The 26,702-nt window shown below is 43.7% G+C and overlaps 2 protein-coding genes and 1 long non-coding RNA gene across 7 annotated transcripts in view; 1 reads left to right on the top strand and 2 right to left on the bottom strand.

Moving 5' to 3' along the window:
- Positions 1 to 26,702, top strand: part of MTHFD1 (methylenetetrahydrofolate dehydrogenase, cyclohydrolase and formyltetrahydrofolate synthetase 1) — a 63,281-nt gene that overhangs the window by 25,680 nt on the left and 10,899 nt on the right. For 3 of the 4 annotated variants that reach the window (XM_060418156.1, XM_060418155.1, XM_004010715.6), the window contains exons 3-22: positions 1,208 to 1,267; positions 1,697 to 1,750; positions 2,634 to 2,770; positions 2,892 to 2,992; positions 4,913 to 5,049; positions 5,932 to 6,043; positions 10,965 to 11,092; positions 11,594 to 11,691; positions 11,842 to 12,015; positions 12,652 to 12,788; positions 14,519 to 14,565; positions 15,155 to 15,262; positions 15,395 to 15,469; positions 17,960 to 18,062; positions 19,927 to 20,003; positions 20,618 to 20,758; positions 22,224 to 22,292; positions 22,549 to 22,660; positions 22,754 to 22,893; positions 25,350 to 25,391. In XM_060418156.1, the coding sequence (XP_060274139.1) occupies positions 1,208 to 1,267; positions 1,697 to 1,750; positions 2,634 to 2,770; positions 2,892 to 2,992; positions 4,913 to 5,049; positions 5,932 to 6,043; positions 10,965 to 11,092; positions 11,594 to 11,691; positions 11,842 to 12,015; positions 12,652 to 12,788; positions 14,519 to 14,565; positions 15,155 to 15,262; positions 15,395 to 15,469; positions 17,960 to 18,062; positions 19,927 to 20,003; positions 20,618 to 20,758; positions 22,224 to 22,292; positions 22,549 to 22,660; positions 22,754 to 22,893; positions 25,350 to 25,391 (2,052 nt within the window). Of the gene's footprint in view, positions 1 to 1,207; positions 1,268 to 1,696; positions 1,751 to 2,633; positions 2,771 to 2,891; positions 2,993 to 4,912; positions 5,050 to 5,931; positions 6,044 to 10,964; positions 11,093 to 11,593; positions 11,692 to 11,841; positions 12,016 to 12,651; positions 12,789 to 14,518; positions 14,566 to 15,154; positions 15,263 to 15,394; positions 15,470 to 17,959; positions 18,063 to 19,926; positions 20,004 to 20,617; positions 20,759 to 22,223; positions 22,293 to 22,548; positions 22,661 to 22,753; positions 23,943 to 24,082; positions 25,392 to 26,702 lie in introns of those variants that run through there. The other variant, XR_009601256.1, reaches the window with a different exon arrangement.
- On the bottom strand, positions 3,728 to 9,023 carry LOC132660067 (uncharacterized). The gene is made up of 2 exons (XR_009601263.1): positions 7,486 to 9,023; positions 3,728 to 7,167 (listed from the first exon to the last, which is right to left on the bottom strand). It is a non-coding gene; the product is annotated as an uncharacterized LOC132660067 (long non-coding RNA).
- The window catches only part of LOC101109541 (zinc finger and BTB domain-containing protein 25), a 64,386-nt gene continuing 51,409 nt past the window's right edge, over positions 13,726 to 26,702 (bottom strand). For both annotated transcript variants that reach the window (XM_060418159.1, XM_042252608.2), the window contains exon 7: positions 13,726 to 15,098. In XM_060418159.1, the coding sequence (XP_060274142.1) occupies positions 15,047 to 15,098 (52 nt within the window). In that variant the 3' untranslated portion in view covers positions 13,726 to 15,046. The remainder of the gene's footprint in view (positions 15,099 to 26,702) is intronic.

Here is a 26,702-nt window from a genome sequence, read left to right on the forward strand (position 1 = left end):
TTGATCTAAAAACCTGGAAGGTATTAAATCTGGTAACCAAATCAATGAAGGTTGGATGATAGGGGCAAAGGTCATACATGTGAAAAGGACAGGAAAAATGAGCTTAAAATCCCTAAATTTCCCTAAAATTCTAGGGAAATCCTCCCAGTAAGCAGCTAATGCATTTAGGTGCAGAAAACCAAATACCCCTCACTGGACTCCTCTGGCTATCTTGAAATTCAGCTTAGCACTGGCAAAACCGAGACTTCTCTAGAAAGACACCTGCAGCTAAGAGTGAGGCCATGTTCCATGAACCTGTGTTCCGTGAACCTAAGGAGAGCCTCCAGGAACAGCATCAGGTGACTAAGCCTGGAGCTACTCTGTTCCTAGGGCCAGCTGCTTTCTCCAGAGTTGTCCTGTGTAAAGCAGCCACACATCACTGTCTCTGGTGTCAAGGGACCTACAGTTTTTCCCTCTGCAGTTTGGGGAGAAACCAAACTTATTGTGATAAATCACCCCGAGAGGACATTTCATCATTGAAAAGAGCAAATGTCAGCACTGATACACGGGGAGATATTTGTAAAGGAAATTTTTTAGGTAAGTGATTACAGTGAAACCTATGTATATCCATGATTAAAGAAACAGGGACCATGTTGAAACCTAGCATGGTGGGTCAGAGAAGTTGGCTTCTGGGTACTCTTTCCTCTCTGTGTTGAGGGCAGCAGACTGCCCTTTGCCTGGCATAGGCAAGTGTTGTGGGTGAGCTGGGAATAGTTCACCCTCATTGATTCCTCTTCTCTGTGGCTGAGCCTGAGAGCTTTGCCCTGTCCCCAGAGGTGGGGAGAGGGCACAGATGTCTTATCAGAGCTACCATGCGTTCTTGCATGTTGCCAGTTCTCCGCCCCCCTGCCCTGTTGCTCTGGCTCATACACTTGCTGGCAAGCAGCGGTTCCCCGTGGTTTAGGCAGGCCACTGCTCCCTCAGTTCCCAGAGCGGGTGCTAAAGTGTCTTTTCTGTGGGGGTCAGGCGTGCTTTGCTCTGTTTGGTAATGCCTGCTGTGTTCGTGTCTCCATGCTGTCCCGCCATCCTCCTTATTCTCCTGTAAAACTTCTCGGGAGCAGGAGTCTCATAATTAAACATTGCTTTTATCAAAACTGAAATTTTAGAAGCCCTGCCTTACAGTTTGCCTTTCCCTAATCATCCGATTTGCATGTCTTTGTTATTCCAGGTTGGCAACAGAGATGACTCTAATCTTTATATAAATGTGAAGTTGAAGGCTGCTGAGGAGGTAAAGCCCAGAAAAATGGTGCCAACGCCCCACCTCAGCTCCCACCCCTCCCCTTCTCTGAGTCCTGTCTGTCACCCCTTGCACTCCTCCCACAAAAACTTTCATCACCCGCAGCAGACTTCGGTTTACCTATTTTGCAAGTTAGAAATGGGTGACAGAGCTTCGGCCTGTAGTTGGCCCTGCAGTGTTTAGAATCAGTGATCTGATTCTAAAGAGCAGGCGTAGAGAACATGAATGTGCCTCAGTTCCGTGGCGACAGTTAACAAGGGAAGGGGGCGGGGGTCAAAGCAGGAGACTCATTCTTCGGGACATGTGAGGGTGGAATGATGCCTGCCTCTCTTGCTTTGGTTTAGTCACATCTGCAGAGGAAACAGGCCCATGTCTCAAGTCCTTTTGCCATGTACCCGTTTTAAATGTTCATTCTTGCAGATCGGGATCAAAGCCATGCACATTAAGTTACCCCGAACGGCCACGGAATCTGAGGTGAGCAGTTTGGAGTCAGCTGTTAAGAGGGCAGCTGAAGTGCTTTTCTCACTGGTTTTAGTTTCAGAGAACTTTAGGGGCTGATACAGTCAGCACACAAGAGACCTCCAGATAATTCTTTCTCTGCAGACTCAGCCTCCAGAAAATCTTTGAAAATCAGTAAATGGGGCAGTGCCAGCTGTGAATGTTGGGTACTTGCAGTGTGATTGCCCGTATTTTGCTTCTAAATCACTTGCGACGTTCATTAAAAACGGATCACTGGCCTGTCGTTTTGTGTACTTTAAAATTGAAAACATATATTTCATTTACATGCTGTTCAAGAATAGGCAGAACAAATCTCGGGTGAGTCAAGCTGCAACTGTGGTTGCTGGTAGGTGGGGGATTGGCTGTGACGTGACAGGAGGGAAAAAGGACTTTCTGAGGTCATGGATATTTTCTACATCCACACAGTCCAGCAGGGGAGCCACTAACCCCATGTGCTCATTTAACTAAAATGAAATAAAATTTGAACTCCCACTCCTCAGTTGAACTAGCCACATTTCAAGTACTTCAGAAGCCACTATTTTAAGGTACAGATTATAGAGCATTTCTGTCATCACAAAAGTCTTGGTTTAGAGGATGATAACATGAATTTTACTGTGTAGCAATAGATTATTAAAGTTCTTAGCTCTTTTATTTGATGGGTTTCTTACCAGACACCTGAAGATGACATTCTATGTTAAGGTGGAGTTGATCTAGAATGCAAGGCAAGAGACCTACAGTTAAACTCTCGGTGTGTGGAGGGGAGCAGGGATGAGGTCACCTGGCTTTTGACTTGTGAAGTGTTTCTCTACCCTCTTGATTTCTCCATGGTATATAAACTGGTATGTGGTGTGATTTTTAGGTGTTAAAGTGCATCACATCATTGAACGAAGACCTCACTGTGCATGGGTTCATAGTGCAGCTGCCTTTAGATTCAGAGAATCCCATTAACACTGAAACACTGGTCAATGCTATTGCCCCCGAAAAAGATGTGGACGGGTGAGTGTGGCTTGGCTTTCTGCACCACGTTGCTTGATTGTGATTAAAGTATATTCCTATTTGAGGAACATGTCATTTTGTTTCTAAAGAGTAAAAATACCTATCACTTCCCTTGTTTTAGACTGAATAGCATCAGTGCTGGAAAACTTGCTAGAGGGGACCTTAGTAACTGTTTCATCCCTTGTACACCCAAAGGATGCTTGGAACTCATCAAGGAGACAGGTAAAAACAGAAACAAAGCACCCTGTGGGGGAACGTGGTCTATACCTTTGGAGGTTTAGGGGCGATACGCTGTGGGCCCTAAAGAAGCGGGCTTGATTGGCACAAGGACCTGTATGCTAGGGGCTTCTTGACCTAAATTCTCAATGTTCTCAACAGCCCTATGAAGTAGGTGCTCTTACTGTTTAACAGCTGAGAAGACATTCTCAGAGTGATCGAGGAGTTCGTCCAAGAGGCAGCAGAGCCAAGATTTGAACTCAGAGTTATTTGAGTTCAAAGCAGATTATTTTTGTGTGGAAAAATAACCGATTTGGTAATACAAATTCCTATTGTCTGTAGGGTGAAAAGTCCCCGCCCCAAAATGGGCTACCAAGCCATTGTAGTTCTAGCAAATGGATCCCTTGAGTAACCAACCCCCCATTACCTAGTCAGCATGTTGGCATTTTAATTTCATCACGAATACTCTTTAGCAAAGGTTATTTTTTTTACAAGGAAGTGTGCCCTTTTTAGAGGAAGTGGATCAGAAATTTCAAGTGGAAAGTGTTGGCTAACGTAAGTAAAAATTTTCTGTGGCTGGCAAGGAAAGGTCAAGCTATAACCCTTGGGACAGCTATTGCTGATCAGTCCTACAACTAAATTTATCCTCTGTTGCTTGTTTAGCCTACAGTGTATTACAACTCAATGGAAATCAGTCCCTTAGGCTGCAGCAGCTGTAGGGCTTCCACCTCCTCTTGTTGATTTTAATTAATTAATTTTTATTTATTTAAGCTGTGCTAGGTCTTAGTTGCAACCTATAGGATCTTTAGTTTTCGCATGTAGGATCTAGTTCCCTGACCAAGGGATCGAACCCAGATCCCCATGCATGGGAGTGAGGAGTCTTAGCCACTGGATCACCAGGGATATTCCCTCTTGTTGATATTGAAGCAACCATTTGCCCTAGTACAGTTTCAAGTCCTTTGCTGAACCCTAAAAAGTATAGAAAGGTACCTTATAAACACTTCACAATTTGAGGGCTTTTCTTCTAGATGTTCATGATGTTAGCATTATATAGAAACTTCCCTATTTTTGGATAGAGTTAATGTTACACAAGAAGCATAATTTGAACACAAACTGCCTTGAGTTGGCTTCAGTGGGACTGGGTGTAGGGACTCAGCAGAGACCTCATCTCTGCTCCCCTTTGCGTGGCAGCTCCTTCTCAGCTCTACTTGGTCTCCCGGAGCAGCTCCAGCCTGTTCCATCCTTGTGCCTAAGAGTAATGGGGCAGCTCTTGTTGGCCAGGGGATGAAATACAGTCATTTGTCCACACTTGGGTCCTCACCCACATCATCTCTACTGCGGAGAGTATGTTGGTCCTGAGGGATGTTGGAACAGTGCCAGAAGACTGGGAGCTCAGTAAACAAAAAGAAAGCTTTATATTACAGTTAGGTTCCCCTTTATCACTTCTCTGCAAATAACCCTGTGGCCCAGGCCCTAAGCCAAAAGAGAAATTTGGATGAGGAACTAAAGAATTACTGATATAATCTAATTTCCCTCACTTCTCTCCTCCACTCCATTAACATGCACCCTATTTCTTATAACTTTTTTCCAGGTAATGTAATCTGCTCTCTGCTTCCATATGGCTGTTAAGCATGTCAGGGTTTCTTTCTGCTTTGAGTGTAGGTTTTCTTCCCACTCCGCTATGACTCAGTAAATGAATCTTGGCTTAGGCCCTGCTCAAAAACCCACTTGCAAGAAGGCCACATGGACAAGCCCCAATTTTGTAGCTGAAACCCTGAGTTGACAAAGAAGGGATGGTTTTAGGAAGATTTGTTTTTGATGCTCAGAACTTGTTTTTGGGCACTTATTCTGAATTTTCCCATTTAGGTGGCTTGCAAAGGAGGGCAGCTTCCCCAGTTCTCTGATGCTCGCTGGCTTGTCTTTCAGGGGTGCAAATTGCCGGAAGGCATGCTGTGGTGGTCGGGCGCAGTAAAATCGTTGGTGCCCCAATGCATGACTTGCTTCTATGGAACCATGCCACAGTGACCACCTGCCACTCCAAGACTGCCAATCTGAACGAGGAGGTAAGGGATCCAGAGTGCAGTACAAGGGCTGTGTATGTGTGTGTGTGCACGCACACGTGCTCACATTTGCATGCATGTTCCCATGTGTGGTGGGGGTCCTTGCGTAATGGGAATAGCTAACATTTCAGTGCCAAAAATTGTCGTGTACTTTACCTCATTATCTCATTTAACCCCTCTAACAATTCTATGATTCTTGTCTATTTTACAAGATGAAGAAACAAATTCAAGTTTAAAACTTGCCCAAATTTATACAGATTTTGTTCTGACTATTTTTCTCCACCAGTCCATCCCACAGTAGATAGGGGTTAGCAGGATAGGAACTGAGACTGACCGCTGGCTGCCAGATCCCAGATATGTGACTGGGTGGCCTCAGAGGTGGAGGTGTCTAGAGGAGGATGTGGACAGTGGTCTTGTGACCTCAGTCACAGCTTGTTCTTGACACCTGGGCTCAGAAATTCTCATACAGACACATCCCATTGACAGTGCAGTCTCGTAAACGTGGGGAGAGACCAGGAGAGGCCCTCCATCTCTTTAATCCTCCCCAAGCAATGCTCTGTGGAAGGTGGTAGTTCCCACATCCTGGGGAAGAGGCATGGAATTCAGGGATGTTGTTTCAGGCCTGTGGCTCTAAGCCTATATGCCTCCCTACCTTGCAGGTTCTCATCAGGTTCCCCATTCAGTAAAATATCTAGTGAAAGGGGAGGTTTTGACATGTGTAGGAATGAGCACAGTATACAAAGAGCTGTCAGAGACTTTGCGGCCTGCATAAAATAGCAGATGACGAAGAAAGTCGTGTAAAACTTAGGGGTGTCCTTTCCGCGTCTACGTTTTTTTTTAATGTGTCACTGTTAAGTTTCTGAAGTCAGAACCATCTTTTCCTAGATAAGTAAAGGTGACATCCTGGTGGTTGCAATTGGTCAACCTGAAATGGTGAAAGGGGAGTGGATCAAACCTGGGGCGATAGTCATTGACTGTGGAATCAATTACGTCACAGGTGAGTGTTGCGGGGAGGAAGGTGAAGCCTAAGCAAGAACCTTTTGTCCCGTTTTAGGCTTGAAGTGTTAAGGTTCAGAGCGATTAGCCTGCCCTTGGGTGCCTGAAGTTAGTAGATGGCATAGTTGCCCCTTGGCAGGAAGAAGCTGTGATTTTAGCCACTGTGCCGTGCAGTCCCAAGATGACCTAGAGGTGGGGTGGTGTTTAGTCATTAAGTCACGTCTAACTCCTGCGACCCCATGGACTAGCCCACCAGGCTCCTTTGTCCATAGGATTTCCCAGGCAAGAATAGTGGAGTGGTTGCCATTTCTTTCTCCAGGCGATCTTGTTGACCCAGGGATCAAACCTGGGTCTCCTGCATTGCAGATGGATTCTCTATAGACTGGAGCCACCAGAGAAGCCTCACCTTGAGTGGATTTTAGCAAAGGACAGTTAAAGTGTAGTGTGATCTTTACAAACTGCTCTGAAAGTACTCCAGGAGAGGGATACATAGTGCCAAGAGACCTCCAGTTAGGGCTTTGCAGAGGTGTTTGACCTGCACCTTTTCTAGACCAAGGATAACGCTAACTTTATAGTCATGTCTGTAACTGTCCTTGAATCCTCATCCCTAAATTACTCCCCATGGCCCTGTTTGGTTAGTAATATTATCACCATTCTTCCTTCCCGCAGGCCTGAAACCTTTCAGTTTCCCTCCCAATCATTCCACGTATGGACCCATTTTTAAATTATGAATTTTTTTTCCCCTTCTATGGTCTCAGTGTCACCACTGAGCGTCCCCCTCTCCACCGGATGCGCTGCCATGAATATCTCCCTGGCTTCCCTACCGCCAGCTGCCTCCCACTCAGGTCCATCTGCGTGCTCTTGCCAGGTTTTGGGGGCTTGATGTGGACTTGTGAGCCTCTTTCTCCCAGGTCACCTGTCAGACTCCTCAGCCCCATGCTAGTTTCAGCCACCTCTGCAGCCTTTTTTCTCACATGCACTTTGTGAATACCTGTCTTAACTGTTGTAAAGTGGACCATGTCCCCCGCCCGCCCCCCACCCCCACACATACCTGTTTTCCTTTGCAGCTCCTCTGCGTCTTTAGTGGGACAGGCTGTTCTCTGATGAAGTTTTCAAACATAAAAGCTGAAAGGACAGTTTAGTGATACTTGTGTACATGCTTTGTGAGTTTAAAAAAGGAACAATTTTTAATCAAGCGATCATTTCTGTGCATTGGGCAGGCACCACCCCAGGTCTTGGGCTACACAGTCAAATAAAACTCATCTGTCATCTTCATTTTCAGCAACTTCCTGCCCACCCCTTCTCTGTCTGAAATGTCCATTCTTCCTTCCAAACCTTGTCTTATTTCCCTTCATCAAAAGAGGATCTCTCCTTTGAAAGTGCTTTTCTTCTCCCTCCCATCCCACAGAACTTGGTGTTTCTCTCATCGTATGTGTCTCTTACTTTTTCTCCACTCGTCTGCCCATGGGTGCCTCGGGGCAGTGGTCTCTGCGGTGTCATGTCCAGCTTGGGCTTGCTGACAGCAGGCCCTCATCTGTTGGATTGTTGAAGAGGGTTAGAGCAAGAATATTCTTTTCTTCTCCCTTCCCAGCTCAAGTTTGAAGTATTGACACTAAGCTGCCAGGAACATTAGTCACTGTCAAGCCTTCCGTTTTTAACCTCCCTCCCACTCTCGGTACCATGATTTTAAGACAGTAGCTCACAATTGATCACTCATTGTCTTGTAGTGTAATTATCTGACGAGTGATAAAGAAATTGCTCTCCTATAACTCCTCACTTCCAGTACTTGCAATGTGACATTCAGGCTCATTGTATTTAAAACCTTGCGTTTTCTCTAACATAGTTCTGCTGTTGGCTTTTTTCTGTTTTGGACTGAATTTGACAGATGATGAAAGAAGAAAACCTGGGTAGGGTTCTTGAGTCTCACAGTTTGGCATGAAATGCTGACTTACACATGAAACTTACCTCCTGTTCACATTTATTCCTCACATAGAAGGTGAAATATGAATAGTCAAAGCAGTATCTTTTCTCCGGGTCACCTGTACTTTTTTGTGGTCCTGGGCATTTAGGTGAATAAGCATCAACAAGTCTGGATGTTACTGTTCCCCAAGGAGGGCAGGATTGCTGTTACCAATCCATGGATGAGCAGGGGGACCTAAAGACTGATATATGTATGGGCTTCCCTAGCAGCTCAGATGGTAAAGAATCTGCCTGCAATGCAGGACACCAGGGTTCTACCCCTGGGTCGAGAAGATGGACAGGGTTTCCTGGAGGGTGTAATGTGGTCAGTGGAAAAGTGACCACATTTGCAAATGTTCATTCTTAAAGCACCATGTTCCACAGCTAGGCCACTTCTTAGCTCATATTTTGATTATTTAAATCATTTGCATTGTCCATTCAGGGATAATGTCTTAAATCATTTTCCAAATTCAGGATGAATTAAGGTATGTGTTTTTTTGTTGTTGCGTTGTTGTTTTTTTACGGAATATTTTTTTTTAAGATTCAAGTGTAGAGAAGAAAGTGTTGGCCAGAGAAACATGTGAAAGTGTTCTTTCTGCTTGGCTTACTAAAGACCGTTTTAGAAGGGCTGGATTAATAGTGCTTTATTTGGCAGGGTTATAAAAGTGGGAACAGATTCCTCACTGCCCCCCCATCCAGTCTCAGTCTATTTAGTGTAGTGGTTCTATGCTGAACCTTGTTACTAGGATCCCCAAATTACACACGAAGGACTTAAGGTTCAGCTGGGTCTTTTTTTTCCATTCTGTCAGGCTTGTGGGATCTTAGTTCCCCAACCAGGGACTGAACCTGTGCCCCTACAGGGGAATCACAAGAGTACTAACCACCGGACCTCCAGGGAATTCCCTCAGCTGATCTTAAGTAGTTTTGTGCTAATAGTTCCCGATGAAACAGAAATTCAGGGGCTGGGATAAGTAACCAAAATGTGTGTTGGTTACTGAAGCCGTACGCTTAGATCGGCTTAGCTTCCACTGACCACGTTACAACCTCCATGAAACCCTGTCCATCTTCTCGACCCAGGGTAAAACCCTGGTGTCCTCCATTGCAGGCAGATTCTTTACCATCTGAGCCGCTAGGGAAGCCCATACATATAGCAGAGGCACTCAAGCCAGCCCTGATAGTGTTTGAAGAAGGAGCAGAGCTGAGCTCACCCAGTTCAGCATTAAGTTGTTCAGTCATTGATACATTTCCTGTATGTATGGAGAAACACAGGAAGAAAGGGACTAACATTCATAGATAGAAGGAGGTGTAGGGGTATTTTTAGCTGACTTCGGTGTTAGAAAGTTGAAACGTATACAAAAGACAGCCCTGAATTGTATTTCCTTGGCATCTTGAAACAACCTTTGTGGTTATGGTAGGAAATGTTCTCCTGTTGCCATAACTTGTTGCCTTATAATCTAGAAACCTGAAACCATCGCAAGGATTTCTGTCCCCTGCCTCCTTAGAGTATGTATAGAAAATATGTATCTAGAATGGGTGGGGAAGGAAATGGCAACCCACTCCAGTATTCTTGCCTGGAGAATCCCATGGACAGAGGAGCCTGGTGGGCTACAGACCATGGGGGTCACAAGAGTCGTACACGACTTAGCGACTAAACCAACCGCCACATCTAGAATGGGAAGAGAAACCCTTACGTTTGGAGAATTTTTTTTTTTTTTCAGTTTCAAGAAACACAATTTCTTGAGTCTTCACAAGCCTCTGAAATAGGTAGTGTTCATCCTTCTTTGCCCCTTCAGACTTTTCATGAGTCAGGAGCCCATAGGGGCTGAGGACTCGAGGTTCGTGTAAGAGTTGATCCTAGAGCCGAGATCACTTAATTCTGGGTTTTTGGCTGAACCTAAGCAATGGCACCCCACTCCAGTACTCTTGCCTGGAAAATCCCATGGATGGAGGAGCCTGGTGGGCTGCAGTCCATGGGGTCGCTAGGAGTTGGACATGACTGAGTGACTTCACTTTCATGCATTGGAGAAGGAAATGGCAACCCACTCCAATATTCTTGCCTGGAGAATCCCAGGGACGGGGGAGCCTGGTGGGCTGCTGTCTTTGGGGTCGCATAGAGTCGGACATGACTGAAGCAACCTAGCAGCAGCAGCAAGGCTTTCTTTCTTATTTCTGGTGTTCTGTTCAAAAAGATGAAATGGCTAAGATCCTACCAGGTCCTGCCTGGAAGCCTTAGAGCCTCAAGGTCTAGCCCTGTCCCCAGCCCCTCCCAGAAGTGCTCTGAAGCCAAGTGTAGGATGTGCTTCGTGTGTGAGCAGTGATGCATCATGGGATTTTTGTTCTCTTGAATAGCTATTCTTTGCTGCTGAGATTCGTAGTTGTTCTTGTATCCTTTTAAGGGGAGTGTAATTATATTCTTTGCTTTCTGCATACATTTAAGTAGCTGCTCGTCTTTGGAATTGGATGTTGAATTGTTCCTCCAGCTCATGCCTGGAGCTTACCAAATGCTGACAGTTGCTGTAGAAACCGTATCTAGCAGCTGTGATATAGTTGGAGCTTTGTGCACCCAAAAAATTCCTTTGAAGGCCTTGGCAAATTAACATTTTAAAAGGTGCTTATTATATACTGGGTGGTTGGCTGTAAGAATACAAAACAGTTGATATCTTATTTGCCACCTGACAGATGACAAAAGGATTCTCCTGGTTCTGAAAAACCACTTAAGCATCTTGGGGAATTTTGCAGGTAGAGTCAGTCTCTCCCTAGGAAATAGCAAATACCTGTTACCCCACAGCTTTTTAAAAGTAAAGTAGGCACTTGACCCAGATGGGACAGCAACTCCTAAACTCAACTAAGTTTTTGGAACAAGCTATTATAATAATAATTGATCACATAACTTAGAAATAAACACCAGGATTGCGATTCTGAGGCTGGCCTTTGATTTTTTTTTTTTAAACCTCCTTGACCAGATGATACAAAACCAAGTGGGAAGAAAATTGTGGGTGATGTAGCGTACATGGAAGCCAAGGAGAGGGCAAGCTTTATCACCCCTGTTCCTGGTGGCGTCGGGCCCATGACAGTGGCAATGCTAATGCAGGTGCGTGTGGGTGCAAGTTTCTATAATAGCTGTACAAAACTGATAGAATTCTAGGGAGTGCATTTCTCTTCAAGCAGAAATGTCATAGAACCTACTCAAAATCTGAGTAAGGATGTGACTGTTTTGAAGAAAAAAAGGAAATGAAAGACCAAAGAAGTAGAATCAGGCATATGAATAAAGGGAATCAGGGGTAGCACGATTCTGATTTCCTCTGGAATGTGATAACTTCAGGGGGGAAAAAACTGTATAAACACCCTAGCTTTGCTCGGTCTGTTTTGGCTTATTGCCCTTCGTAACGCACACCAGCTGAGGGGGGCGAGGCCCACAGCCCAGGGCGTCCCGGCTGCTCGTAGACTCTGGCCTACAACTGAAGCGTGTTAATAATCGGATCATGAAGCTGTTCATTTTGTGATTGAACTTGAGTGACCAGGATTAAGAATTGAGGTGGAGGTTAAAAAAATCATCACCTCGTCTCAGTTCCGTCTGTGTCGTTTTGTTTAGAGCACAGTAGAGAGTGCAAAGCGCTTCTTGGAGAACTTTAAGCCAGGGGAGTGGATCATCGAGTATAACAAACTTAACCTGAAGACGCCCGTGCCAAGGTAAAATAGTTTACTGTTTAAAAACTCCGTGGATTGTTAGGTTCTTAACTGATGGTTAATGTGTATGCCCCTTCTGAAGGGGGTTGGAGTGAGTCATTACTACGATGGGATTAATAAAGGTTGATTCGTATTTTCTGTATTTCTTCTAAGTGACATTGATATATCACGGTCTTACAAGCCAAAGCCCATTGGTAACCTGGCTCGAGAAATTGGTCTGCACACTGAAGAGGTAGAATTGTACGGTGAAACCAAGGCAAAAGTTCGGCTCTCAGCGCTGGAACGGCTGAAGCACCAGCCTGATGGGAAATATGTGGTGGTAACCGGGTATGACTTTTGTCCATTTGCCAATTGAATCTTAATACTGATTATTATTGCCAGAGGTTGCATTTGCACTTAGCGTGTATTTGTGGAGGTTCTTTTAATTTGGTTTGGGCATTTTCATATGTCTTTATTGCTTTGATCCTTATAGCAACCTTGTGATTTAAGAGTAGATTATAACCCTGCAGAGATGAGAAAATTTGTAAAAGTCATTCATCTAGTAGGTGGAAGAGGTTTGAGTCTTAAAACCTGATCTTCAGATGAAAGTGCCTTTCTTTATACTCCCAAATCATTAATTCCTTAGATCTGTTGAGCATTCATCTATATTTTTGTTCTACTGAGTTAAAAGCTAGTTTTTGAGACTAAAATTGAGAAATTATGTAAGATTATAGCAGTGTCTCTTACAAGGTAAAGTATATTTGCCCCTCACAGTCAGAAGAGCTAAAATGCAGGAGGTTTTTTTTTTCCTTAAACTGGGAGGAAGTTACAACTAAGATTCTTGGAAAAGATCCCTTTCGTGTCTTTCATCTTTCTGATTATTCAGACTAAGAGTCATTCTCTAGGATCTGTTAGATCTGACCTACTGATACACATGAATTTAATTTATATAAACAATTTTCCTTTTCTGCTTTCATCTTGAAGAATCACTCCAACACCCCTGGGAGAGGGGAAAAGCACAACCACGATTGGCCTGGTGCAGGCCCTCGGCGCCCATCTCCATCAGAATGTCTTTGCGTGTGTGCGACAGCCTTCTCAGGGGCCCACCTTTGGGATAAAAGGTATTTTTAAAAAATTATTTATTTTCAATTGGAGGAAGAATAAAATGTATAAATGGGACCGGACTTGGGTGGCCAGAGGGCACCTGCCTCTCCTTTAGTCCTCTGGCCCCCTTGGCCCATGAGGGGGTGGTGGTCTTCAACTCGTTTAGACACTAGATGGGGCTTCATACACCCCCATCATGGTACTTCTGCTGAAAGCTTTCATCATTTCACCCCAATTCCTACTATCATTGTCTGACACCACACAGGGATTCCTGGATTGGGTGATACATAGCCAGGAGTGCTTTTATATGACTGATAGTCGATTGTCATAGTAACAAATAAAGGTAATCATAACTGCTTCCCAGGGGTTTCCCAGGTGGTACTAATGGTAAAGAATCCACCTGCCAATTCAGGAGATGCAGGAGATACGGGTTCAGTCCCTGGGTCAGCAAGATCCCCTGGAGGAGGAAATGACAACCCACTCTTGCCTGGATAATTCCATAGGCAGAGAAGTCTGGCTAGCTAATGTCCATGGGGCTGCAAAGAGTCAGACAACAGCAACTGAGCACACAGTCACAACTGCTGATCACCATGCTGACTTTTCTGGAGACAAAGACAAACCCTACAGATGTTTCACACTGAGAGAATAAGAGAAGCCTACACTTGTTGAGTATTAGGCTTCATGCTAGGTTTTTTGCTAAGCAGTTTATGCCTATTGTAAGATAGTTTTATCACCACTTACAACAGTAACAGCTGGAATTCAGAGGAGCTTGGTCAAGGCACTATCATCGAGTACCAGGGAGAGCCCCCACGTCTATCTCAAGCTCTAAGATAATACCATCAACGCAGTGTTTCTTCTGATGAGATGAAAGCACAGCATCAGTAACTGCATTTCACTTTCAGTGTTTGGTAGCAGCAATACTCCAAACATGTTCTTGTAATTAAAATTATATTTTTATTAATTATAATGGGTTAGCTCAGAGTTAGCGTCATCATTTGCTTGGTGATAGGGTATCATATATTCTCCTTACTCTCATGATTGCAACAAATGTTGATATGGGTACACCTTTGCCCTTCTTCAGCCTGTTGTTTAGCTGTAAGTCCGTTGACTTAGTTCTGCTTTTGAGCTTGTCTTAACAACTCCGTTTTAGCTCAGAATGAGCCTTTTCCTGTTTATTGAACCCAGTATGGGCCAGCAAAAATCTAGCACTTAAGCTGTTTTCCACCATATGTGTCCTATTTAGGAAGAATTGCAGTCTCTGTGTTTATGTTGGTGTGTGTATTTTAAATATTCCTTTTTTTAAAATGCCAGAATAGCAGTTATGAGGGTAGGAAATTGAACAGGTTTGTCTTTATGTAACCGTCGGCTGGGTTTTTTAACAAATGTTAGGAATCACAGGGAACCTGTTTTTAAAGATAATGAGTAGGTATGTATGTGTTCATGGTTTTGTCAGTTAGAGTCACATTTCAGCTGAGAGACTATTCAGCATGAACAAGAGCAAGTGGTTTAGTCTGGTAAAGAAAATTAAGAAGCACTTGTTCAGATCTATCCAAATGTTTGTAAAAAGTAAACAGATAATACTTGGTAAAGAAAATTAAGAAGCACTTGTTCAAATCTGTCCAAATATTTGTAAAAAGTAAGTAAATAATACGCGAGGCAGTTACAAAAAGCGATTTGCTTTCATTTGATTTTCAAGTTGTGAAGAAGCGTGCTTAACGTGAGTTCTCACCCTTGACCTGTCCTCTAGGTGGCGCTGCAGGCGGTGGCTACTCTCAGGTCATTCCTATGGAAGAGGTAATGCAGTCCAGGATTTGGCTGAATCAGACCTTTTGTTATAGTTTTTCCTTCTTGGAATTAAAGTCTGTCGCAGAGATCTTGGTAGACAAATGACTCATTTGCTCAGCAGAAGCAACACGTAGAAGAAAAACATCTTAATTTGTAAACTTCTAAACAGCTTACTTTTTGATATGACAAGGACTTCAAAGCCTGGCTTTCAGTGGAAATAACGTTAAGCAAGCGATCAGATATGGCATGAGAGAGGGGAAAAGCAACATGCAGTGAATTCAAAGTGATAACCACAGAAGTGGGAGTAGCATACGGGAGTGGAGCTCCAGTGCACTCCTTGCTCACTGTTGAAAGCTCACGAGTGTGTCCTTTCTCACCCAGTGTCGCTGTTGATCCCAGGTCTCTTAGGGAAGGTCACAGTTTCCTCTGAGGACAGATAGTCATTTGCTCTCGAGGGCTGTTGGGTGTTTGTCCACTAGCTGTGCCCCCATCAGTTTTCCATTGGCTTTACCATAGGGATAGGTTTGGTCGCGATAGGTTGACTGTTGGAAAGATACAAAGAAGTTTTAAGACTGATGTGGCTTCCACCCTATTGTAGTTTAATCTCCACCTCACTGGTGACATCCATGCCATCACTGCAGCTAATAACCTTGTGGCCGCAGCCATCGATGCCCGTATGTTCCATGAAGAGACCCAGACAGACAAGGTAGGCTGCTCAGACCCCACAGACACTTGCAGAAGGTTTGAATTACTATTGGGCCAGTGGGTGCTGATAATGCAGGTAGCAAGGCAATGGGGTTCTTTTCACTTAAAAACTCTTGCGCTCCTTTTCTTTAAGGCTCTTTTTAATCGTTTGGTGCCATCAGTAAATGGAGTGAGAAAGTTCTCTGATATCCAAATCCGGAGGTTATGGGTAAGCCTTTTCCTTGTTCTTTTTTGTTATTATGTGAAATTAGGTGATTGATGTTCTCCTTAGAGTAGCCTATTTTGGACAGGTTCATTTAGTAATCATAAGGTCATGATATACAAGTGGAGATTGGTGGCAGAAGTTATTTCTCATTTTTCTGTGAGTTTCTAGTGAAAAAAGCAGAAATCTGACAGCCTGCCCTCAGCTAAGAAAAAGAATGACACTTCCTTTACAGCATGGGTGTAGGAGTCAGGATGCCAGCATGGCAGCTTCTGGAGTTTCAGTACTTGCTCATCCCAGCATTGGGAGCTTAGTAAGATTATTATTTCTGTATTCTATTTGAATCTCTAGTGCATATATATAGTTATTAAACATACACTGTACTGTATGACCCAGAAATTCTACTTCTAGGTATTTACCCAAGAGAAATGCAAACTTTTATGTGTATTCATATAAAAACATGAATTTTTTTAGCAGCTCTATTAATAATCTGCAAAATCTAGAAACAACCCAAATGGCCTTCAGTGAATGAATGGATAAACAAACTGGTACATCTGTACCATGAAAGAATGAATGAACTGATACAACAACTTGAATGAATCTCAATGAATCTCTTATGTTTTGTGGAAGAAGATGTCTCAAACGGTTGCATACTGTATGCTTGCATTTATTTATATGACATTCTCAAAAGACAAAGCTATAGTGATGGAGAATAGGTCAGTGGGTGCCAGCAGTTACGGGTCAGGGAACAGTGTGACTATAAAGGGGTAGCCCAAGGGAATTTAAAAAACAAAACTCGAAAGTATATTCCTGTGTTACTTTTACATATGAAAGAAATATTGTACATCTATAAATATTAGACTGCCTGGCACATGCAAGCATTCAGTAATTGGTATGTGCTTCCTTGTTATCAATAGTAGTTATACTCACCTGACTTTAAATTTTTTGCAACTTATATTTTGGTGCTGTAAGAATAGTACACAAGCTCCTCTGTACCCAGATGCAGTAATTATTTGCATTTTGCCCTTGCATTTGATATTGCTTAGCTTCTCTTGTTTTCACACCTCCCAAAAAATACTATGCAGAAGGTAAGTCAGCTGCTACCTTGTTATGTCAAAGAATTGTGTTCTGCAAGTATGGTGGAAAGAGCAAGCAACTGATCTTAGCCTTCGTTGGTGGAACTTTCTGTCAATGTGTGGGGAGGGGCTGGACTCAGTGTTTAAATGATCCTTTAAAAAGCTCTAGGGTTTGAAAACGAGGGATTTGTCCATGGCCACAGAACCGCTCGACAGGTTAGAACTAGAACATTGGTCCCCTGTTTCCTGGTTGCCAAACTTTCTGTCTTGAACTTCGTTATCTCAGTCTAACCCCTTAGCTTAGTCAAGAGTCGGTTGTCAGGACTTCCCTGGTGGTCCAGTGGCTAAGACTCCATACTTCCAAGGCAGGGGATTTGGGTTCGATGCCTGGTCAGGGAACTAGATCCCACATGCTGCAACCAAGAGTTTGCATACTGCAACCAAAGATGCCACAATGAAGATCAAAGATCCTGCATGCCACAGCTAAGACCCAATGCAACCAAATAAATAAATAAGAGTGGATTATCAACAGCAGATTCTCAACTTAGTGACTGAGGGTTTTGCTGACCTCTGTAAACAATATCATATTCCAGGCTTGTGAGGCTGTTTGACAAGCCGGTGAGCACCAACTCTGAAAACACACCTGAGGTTTGAAAACAAAGTCCTGTTGGCATAGGAAGGAAACTATGGGAGGAGTAGGGCTTGCTGGGGCCACTCAGCTTTACTAAGAGTTATGAGAAAAGGAGAGTATGTTTTAAAGGAATTTTCCATTTCAGGATGTGACCACGGTACACAATGTAAATAGACAAATTTCCAAGTTCCATGGGGAGGAAGAGACAAAGGTTTCTTGTGCCTTTTGAAACAGTAAGAAGGCAGTAAACAATAGGGCTACTTCAAAAGCATGTACTGTGCTAGAGTGATGTCTTTTCTTTTCCTCTGCATTGAAAAGACTATTTATGCCTTTATATATTTCAAAAGATTAGCATATTATTATTTTAAAAAAACATTAAAAGTGATTTCCATTGATTTTTATTGATTGTTACTTGTTTTGGCCATTTCTGATTTTGCATTTGACTTGGGCTTCTCAGTTGTTTGATTGAAAAAGCTTTGCACTTCTTTTCAATATGTTTGCATATGGTGAGTTAATATGACATGTTTTGGTCACTGTGCTTACATAAGGCTTTGGTTTCGGGAAATGCCTCTGGTGTTCAGTAATAGGGACAAATGTGTTACTAATGCCTTGGTACATGTGTGAGTGGTATTAATAAAGATTTAGCTAAAGGGATCATAATTTGCCCTTCTGAATTTAACATGGTTTATATTTCCTAGAGGGGACCCTACCTGGAGCTAGGGATAAAAATCTTTCTTTAAATTTTATTTGCTTTGCTTTGTCTTATTTTAAATTTTTTTATCTCTTCAGAGACTAGGCATTGAAAAGACTGACCCTGCCACACTGACAGATGAAGAGATAAACAGATTTGCAAGACTGGACATTGATCCAGAAACTATTACTTGGCAAAGAGGTACCAGAGCAGGGCGTACGCCCCGTTGGTTCAGTTATGCTGCACACCCCATGTCCTCCCTAAAAGGTGGTAAAACGAGAGGTCCAGAGCTTGGGTGTTCTCGTGTTCATGGTCAAGGGCTGGCCAAGACGGCAACTTACTCCTTTTCCTGGCCACCTCTACCGGTCTCTCTCCTTATTAGCTGTAATCAAACCTCCTTTTGTTTGGTCAGTTGGACATTTTGCTGGCTCTTCAGTGTTCATTGGTGTGAGGATGGTTTTAAGGAAGTTCATGTAGAAACCAGAAGTAACATTGTTGCAAGCTTCATTTTATACAGCAAGTTTCGGTGTCATGAAGTAGAGAAGTAATGTTTAATCACTTCTTGAATCATGTTGCCCTTTATTCTTAGAATTCTTGTCTGGCATAAGTGACTTGATTTTTCTTGTAGCTCTGGAGCTTGCCAACTCATTTATACCTCATTTTGTTAAACTCTCTTTTAACAAAGTAGGTAGCCTTGAAGGTCTAAACATTTAGCAAGTTGATGAGTGAGTTGCCTGGTTTCCCTGCCATATGTTGCCTTTCTTTATATCAGCCAGCATGGCTTAGTTTTTTATTTTGTACCAACAGTGCATCCATCCAAACTCTATCACTGCTGAGAAGGAATTTTTATCCAGGTGCACAGAATGCAGCTAACGAGTAATTTATTGACTGTTTTTTTTAATTGTCATTGGCTCAATAACTGTGCTAGCTAATGGCATTTTTAAGGTAACTCTCTTAACATCTAAAACTACACTGATATTTCTCTTCTTTGTTTCAGTAGCTTTAACCCTATGTATAATACTTTGTGAGGAATAAAGATCCAGTTTGAAAATTTGGGATCTCCTTCACTTTTCCTTCGCTTTATTTGTAATTTCATGCTTTCTGAGAAGGTAGAAATAGACAAGGGAAAAAATAGATCATATCCATTGGCTGTTTTCTACATAGAAATTAGATACAAGGAACTTGACACTATTAAAAAAAAAAAGGTACGCTCCAACAACTCATGACATCCTTCACCGTCAAAATGGGGTTGTGTGTGTGTCTCCAAGTGCTGTACAAGACACTGCTTTTAGTGTTTAAATATGGTATTATGGGAAGAAATTGAGCATGTTATCAAGTACCTTAAAAATGCCTCTCCTCTGATCCACCCTAAAAGTATGAACTGGTTTGCCACTGTTGTTCATTTTGTGTTTTGTTGCTATTTTTGGCATGTCATACAAAAAACAAAATTGGGAATACATTAAAATGCTCACCATAGTTAGACCTAGGCGGTGGGATTAAGAGTAGTTAGTGGGTTGATCTAAGCCATGCTTTCCAAGGGTGTGCAATTGGATCGATGTTGTGTCATCAGAATGGAAACTATTCCATCTACACATACTAAGGAAAGAGCAGGTGTGTCACCCAGCCTGCTTCAGAAGGCCTTGCCCTTGCCCTGTGTTTATGGCCCTGTGGTCCTCAGGGTTGTGTAAAATCAGCGAGTCATCCCATGGAACAGCACAAACCCTGGCCTTTTGAAACAGTGACCTGCTCTGTTTTCTGTGGAATTTGGAATATGCTTTGAAACAGAGTCCAGATTTCTAGTTATTAATAACTGTTTGAATTCTCTAAAAAGCGTAGACACAGCCACTCTACAATCCTGTCCTTGATTACTGCACATTAACAGTACGTGAACATCATTTCTAAACTTGAACCCATATTCTAGCTTTACCATAAAATTTGAAATCAAATAGTCATTAAGTTAGATTTGTTGCTTTACAATTCTGCGAGTTCCTTTAACTCTGTGGTCCTTTTTCCTTTCTGCTGTGTCTACTGTATCTTTCTTCTGCGTCTTCCCTTTCTCCTGTAGTGCTGGATACCAATGATAGATTCCTGAGGAAGATCACGATCGGACAGGCTCCAACGGAGAAGGGGCATTCACGGACGGTAACTGTTCCTTTCTAAGTCGATTAGTTCATGGGGACTGGATCCTTGCTGCTTCTCTCCTCCTCCGTCCTTTCCCGATCGATTGATTCTGCCGGGTGTTGTTCCACCTTCTTCCTTTTAAAGTGGGAGCGAGTAGGTGTGTGGCATTGAGCGCTCTTGACAGCTTTTGCAATAAATCCCATGTGTCACCTGTGTATTTTCCCCTAGCATTTTCTCCTAGAGGTGGAGAGCCCCCAGTGAATATCCTTGCACACAAACTGATTAAAATTGTTTCTTTTTTGTGGCCGTCTTACAGTACGTTTCTTTAGTGTGAAAGCTTCCGTGTCAGTCCTTGTATATTAGGGAAACCATAATCACATAAGCACAAAGTGCCTCCAGAGGGATTGTTGGTCCTTCTAGGACTTTTATTTCTAAAAACTGTCTATTCAAAGTCTTGGAATACTTAATTACAAACTTTTTTGCTCTTAGGAGATTATTTATTTTCAGTAAGTTCTTCATATGCTGTTCTTTTATTCTGTCCTTTTAAGTTATTTGTTTAAGCCTAGGATGTAAAGAGAATCCACGCTTCTGGGTTTAACACAGTTTTCCTTATTGTGTCTTTTCCCTGCCAACAGGCTCAGTTTGATATCTCTGTGGCCAGTGAAATCATGGCTGTCCTGGCTCTCACCAGTTCTCTAGAAGACATGAGAGAGAGACTGGGCAAAATGGTGGTGGCGTCCAGCAAGAAAGGGGAGCCCATCAGTACTGAGGATCTGGTGGGTCCCGGGGTGATTCCTCTGGGTCTGTATTCCCAGCCTCTCTCAGCAGCTACCGATAACACAAACTATGGTGTAGTTAAGATACTGCAATTAACTAATAAAGTCATATGATCTTTTTACTTAGTAAATAAATATGAAGTTCATAAAAAACACTTCCACAGAGAGTGACAGGCAGTGTGCTCCAGTAGCAGACCACAGTTTTCAGGTGGTCTGAGCATTTATATTCAACCTGTGAATATTTCCAAGAGAGGGTGTCTGACTTCAGTTTCAGAGAGCATCAACAGTCCCAAGTCTAAGTCCCTTAGAGCTGAGCTTAGAGTCCCACCCCGGCCCCTCCCTGCAACAGGCCTCCTTGCACAGAGACCTGTCATCATGAGGCTCATTGGCCCCATATCCACACTGATGACCATATTGGAAACAGCTCAACCAGGTCTTCTAATGATCCTACTTGGCTAGTTGTCCACGTCAGGATTATTTCTGAACTGTCTACATGGTAATATGAAGTTTGAAATGAGATAATCTCTAGATTACTTTTTAAAAAGCCTATTTGTGTTGACACACACCAGAATGGTTGGTCTACAATTAGTGGTATGTCAGATGAATTCAGAAAAATGGGGAAATACTAATTTTTTTGTTTTCACAGTTTCTGTATGTAAGAACAAAAATTGCTTTAAATTTTTACAAACTCATGGAAATTGAAATCTATAGCTTTATCTTACATTGATACCAGTTTGTTCATCCATGGTTGGATGGCTTAAAAGAGGGTCCTGATATATAAGAGTTGATGTTGAACTCCTGGGTAAATTTCAGTTTAAGGTACAGGACGTGCATGCATGCTAAGTCGCTTCAGTCGTGTCCAACTCTTTGCAACCCTGTGGGCTGTAGCCCATCAGACTCCTCTGTCCATGGGATTCTCCAGGCAAGAAGACTGGAGTGGGTTACCATGCCCTTCTCCAGGGTACCTTCCCAACCCAGGGATCAAACCCATGTCTCCTGCAGCTCCAGCATTGCAGGTAGATTTTTTTTTTTTTTACCACTGAGCCACAGGAGAAGCCCCATGTTAAATCTGGAGAAGCCCCAAGACACACCTTAAATTTGGTTTACAGCCATTTCAGTCCAGACACCACAGAGTTACCTATACTTCAGCATTCTAGGAACTAGCGTTTTCATGCTGTCTAAAATGGATTCCCCACATGGATCAGTAACCAGAGCTTCACTGAGAGGCTTGTTTCCAGGATTACATATTTCTCCAGAACTTACATATGAATGTCATTTTCATTCTCTATTCTCCTTTAAAGTAATTGGTAGCTTATAAGTACATGAATGACTAGTCTAGTTTAGGTAAAAATAATCATTAGTCCAAGATGGCCAAAAATGGAAGACCTAAGAATGTTGAATTTTGGCTTCAAAAGGGAGGTTTTTTTCCTGGCGGGAATTAACCGTTCGTGCCTTTGTTTTGTAGGGAGTGAGTGGAGCATTGACGGTCCTTATGAAGGATGCCATCAAGCCCAATCTCATGCAGACATTAGAGGTGAGCAGAATGACTCCCGCCGTCCTGGACTGGTTGGAAAGCACAGTGTCCCTAGAGAGACACTTCTTTTCCTGATCGTCTCTTTATTCCCATTCTTCTCACAGTTATGACTGGGACTTCACTGAAATATAAAAAGAGGTGGCTTCATACTTGCCGTTTTTCTTTTGGATGCCAACTGATTTTGGTTCCCCTTGACCGAATGATCCCTTTTGAAGCAGGATTGGCAGCTTCGCTCACGATGTCTTGATTTCCACAGGGCACTCCAGTGTTTGTTCACGCTGGGCCATTTGCCAACATCGCACACGGGAATTCCTCCATCATTGCAGACAGGATTGCACTCAAGCTTGTCGGTCCCAAAGGGTTTGTAGGCAAGTACTTTTGCAAAATCAGTGATAGACCATTTTTCTTTCAGCATCAAGGGAGCTGGGGTAGCATTTTTACAGTTGCTTTTGTGCTTACAGTGACTGAAGCAGGATTCGGAGCAGACATTGGAATGGAAAAGTTCTTCAACATCAAGTGCCGGTATTCTGGTCTCCGCCCGCACGTGGTGGTGCTTGTCGCCACCGTCAGGGCTCTGAAAATGCATGGAGGTGGCCCCACGGTGAGAATCAGGGATTCGAAGGGTCTGATTCTCAGACGTGTTCTGAAGGCTAAAGGGAAGCTGATGACTCCTGCCTGTTCCTTCATTAAGCTGCTCTTACCCTTATGGTTATTAGGGTACCAAAGCAGGGCACGTCCAGATGGCTCTCGTGCTGGCCGTCTCATCACTCACAGGTAGTCCCAGCTCTTGGAAAGGGCCAAGTTTGGCCTCGTGGCCTACCTTTCTGAGGAAAACACCTGATGATATCCAAACCCCTCCAAGGACATGTGCTTGGCTATATTTACCGAAAAACTCCTTTCTGTTTGGACTGTTCTTTTTACATCTGAGTCTCCCATTCCCTCTAATGGTGCTGCTGGCAGCTAGCCAGCCAAACCATTTAGCTTGAGATGGAGGTCAGCGTGCCAGGCAGGACTGCTAACAGCCCGGGCTGGGGAGAAGAGGTGGAGAAGGGCAGGTATGCTGGGACTCCCTCCAGTGATGGGGAAAACAGGTGAGCACGGCTTTCCTTCGGCTCTCCTGAAACTGTGCTTTCCTCTATTCACACTGCTTAGAAATTGTACTTTTTGCTCTATTTTTGGGCTTCCCAGGTGGCTCAGACGGTAAAGAATCCACCTGAAATCCAGGAGACCCAGTTTGATCCCTGTATCGGGAAGAATACCTGGAGAAGGGAATGGCAGCCCACTCCAGTATTCTTGCCTGGAGAATCCCATGGACAGAGGAGCCTGGTGGGCTACAGTTCGTGGGGTAGCAAAGAGTCGGACATGACTGAATGCCTAACACTGTCACTGTTGTAACCTTTTTTCAGCATGTACATGTGAAAATACGGCTCTCTTTTTCAGGAATTAGTTGATGAAGTATTTAAATTCCTATCCTCTGGGAGCTGGTCTTGTAGCTTGAGCAGTAAGACCTCCCTCATCTGCAGAAGAAAATCATTGTTTCTTAGTGTAGTGATCAGGACTTTTCCTGATAGAGCAGTTCTCAAGAATGTTGCCCTCAGACCTTCCTGACACACTTACAATTATTAAAGGCCTAAAAGAACTTTTGTTTAGGTGAGTTGTGTCTATTGATATTTACCAAAGTAGGAATTAAATTTTAGCACAAATATTAACATAATTAAATGCTTACATAAATACTTTTTTTAAGTTACTCTATTTTCCAAAACAACATTTGGGCATTGTATGTTTTTCAGATCTCTTCAGTGTTTGGCTTAATCGAAGACTGCTGGATTCTCATCTTTGGCATTTGATCTGTTGTGATGTCACATGTCACATAATCCGTGGGCAAATCTGTTGTAGACTTCCTGAGGGAATGAGAGTGAAAGAGCCATAGTATCTTAGGGTTATGGAAGTAGTCCTGACCTCTTGGACCCCGGGAAAGGTTTAGGTCCCCACTAAGGGGAGAACCACCACCGCCACAGCCCAGCACACCTCTCCGGTCCTCCACGTCCTGTGGCCCTCCTAACCCAGGATGTCCCTTTCTGCTGGGCTGCAGGACGGACTCCCTTTCTCTTCCTCATCATAACCAGCGTTCCTCCTCTTCCATCCTCTCACTCATCCTCACGCCATTGCACCTCCCTTCCTCCTCATCTCACGGTCTGAGGAATCATGTGGGTGTGTCACCTGGCCGCACTGAGAGAAGAGCTTTGCACACAGCTCTGTCAAGAGGCTGGCCCGCTGCTCCTGTACCTCCTGGAGCCACGTGAGGCCCAGAGTGTGGGATCAGGTCCCAGCTTCGTGCCCCGCCTCTCTGAGGCCCCTTTTGGAGTTGGAGCACCGTGGTGTCTCTGAGGAAAGGGAGCAGAGCACCCGGAAGGTTTCTTAGTCCATTGCCCAGCGGGGTCCCTGGGACCCTCACACACTTCCCTGTGCATACAGTGGGTCCCACCAGGTACCTCTGTAACCGTAGAGGAAGAAAATCCTCGTGTGTTGTTTCCCTCTTGTTTGTACTGCTCGCGTGCCCCAGTTCAGCCCCCACGCACCGAGTTCAGCTCCACAAGGTGTGGGCTGGCTTGGTGGACCAGCTCCTGAATACGTTGCTGGGCGCATCTCAGACTCCACCGCGGACGTCTCCGGGTGGCTCTTGCAGGGCTGACAGCTGCCTTTTTCCCAGTACTCAGCTCTACTTCCACCCCCGCTGCTGTGTGCTTCACTCGCAGGGAAACACATCGCTTCCCCTGCCCGCCTTCATAGATTCGTCCCTTCTCCTTTGATTCAGTTCATGAAGGTCTCCCACCCTGCTCACAACGGTGACTTTTGTTTTGTGCTATAGTTTTGGTCATTTGCTCTAAATCCTTATGGCAGGAAATCGCTTTCTACTGCTGTATATCCTCCACCTCACCCCCCAGCCCCCACCCCAAGGATGCAGCTTCTGGCTTTGAACAGATGGCAAAGCACCGTTAGAAGCTAAAATTTTACTGTAAGTAAAAATGCCTCTGATTTTGCTTCTTTATCTTCCAGGTTACTGCTGGACTTCCGCTTCCCAAGGCCTACATAGAGGAGGTAACTTCAGTCACTTCTCATCACTTGTCCTAGGGTGCACCACATTCCGAATCAGCATTTCTCAGCCTGGCATATCTGGAAATGAGTGGGCTATCATATGACCCAGGGCTGTTCCTGGGAGCAAGGGGCCCATAGTGTGCTGAACAACTGTACTAAAGAAACAGGGAAGAAATGCCTCATAAAACAGTTGCCCACATAGGATATCGGTAAAACCACTCCCCTAGACCAGTGGTTGATTCTCAACCAGAAGCAGTTCTCCATCCTAGGATATTTGGGAGTGTCTAGAGACATTTATTTTTGATTGTTACAACTGGAGGTGGGGAGTGCTACTGGCATTCAGAGCGTAGAGGCCAGGGTTGCTGCTAAAGAGGGGTGTTATGATTCGTAGGATACCCCCCCACTACAGAGAAATAAGGAACCATGCACTCATCTAGTGGAAGTTTCCTTGTCTTCCCTGCATTGGCCGGTTGATTCGCAAAGGCCATTCAAATCAGAGGCAAGTAGGGGGATTTTCTCAAATGCTTTTTTCTCTGCAGATTTAAATTCATAGTCAAGGGCCAAGATAGGATCAGTACCCTGGCTATTTTCCTAAGCAAGGTTTTCATAAACTGATATGGTTTATAGCAGTAAGCAGGGGCTCTAAGAATTGTGAGCATATAGCTTCTCATGATCGTATCATTTACCATCGAGAAGCATCTTCTGGCGCCAGTTTAGGGTGGTCTTGAGAGAGGTGGGGGCACCATGTGAGATGGTAAGGTCAGCGGCTATCACCATTGATTCAAGTGCTCTGCCTTTTTTGGAGGCTTTTAAATTGTCAGACAGTACAGGGTCACTTTTCAGCCCCCAAATGAAGTAATTCAAAAGCAGCTAGCAAAGCATTGCTGGTGCCTTCAGCCTGCCTGTCTTCTGAGTTATGATTTGCCTTTTATGGTCATTTGTGTGATTCACGCGTAGGAGGGGAATTCACAGTTCTGGCCCTCCTGCCACCCCGCAGCCTTTCCTGTGTCTAATTAGAGTGACTGCCCCTCACTGGCCCAGCTGGTGTCTTCATTTAAGAAATTCGCCTTATTTAAAACTGTTCTCAATCAGTCTTACATATTAATTGGTTTTCATGTGACTAGAGGTAAAGAATTAGCTGTGCTCTTTAGAATGTCAACTAAATTCTAATCTCAGTTTTCAATGATTAAAGGGAAAAAAAACATAAATCATGTTTATAATGATCTCAGTTGTTTTGTGCTTGTATCTTACCCTTTCTCCCATGGTTTTATGGAGTAAAAACCAAGCACTACTACTGCTGGGTTTTATCCATGA

This window comes from Ovis aries, chromosome 7 (assembly GCF_016772045.2).
Source record: "Ovis aries strain OAR_USU_Benz2616 breed Rambouillet chromosome 7, ARS-UI_Ramb_v3.0, whole genome shotgun sequence".
NCBI lineage: Eukaryota > Metazoa > Chordata > Mammalia > Artiodactyla > Bovidae > Ovis > Ovis aries.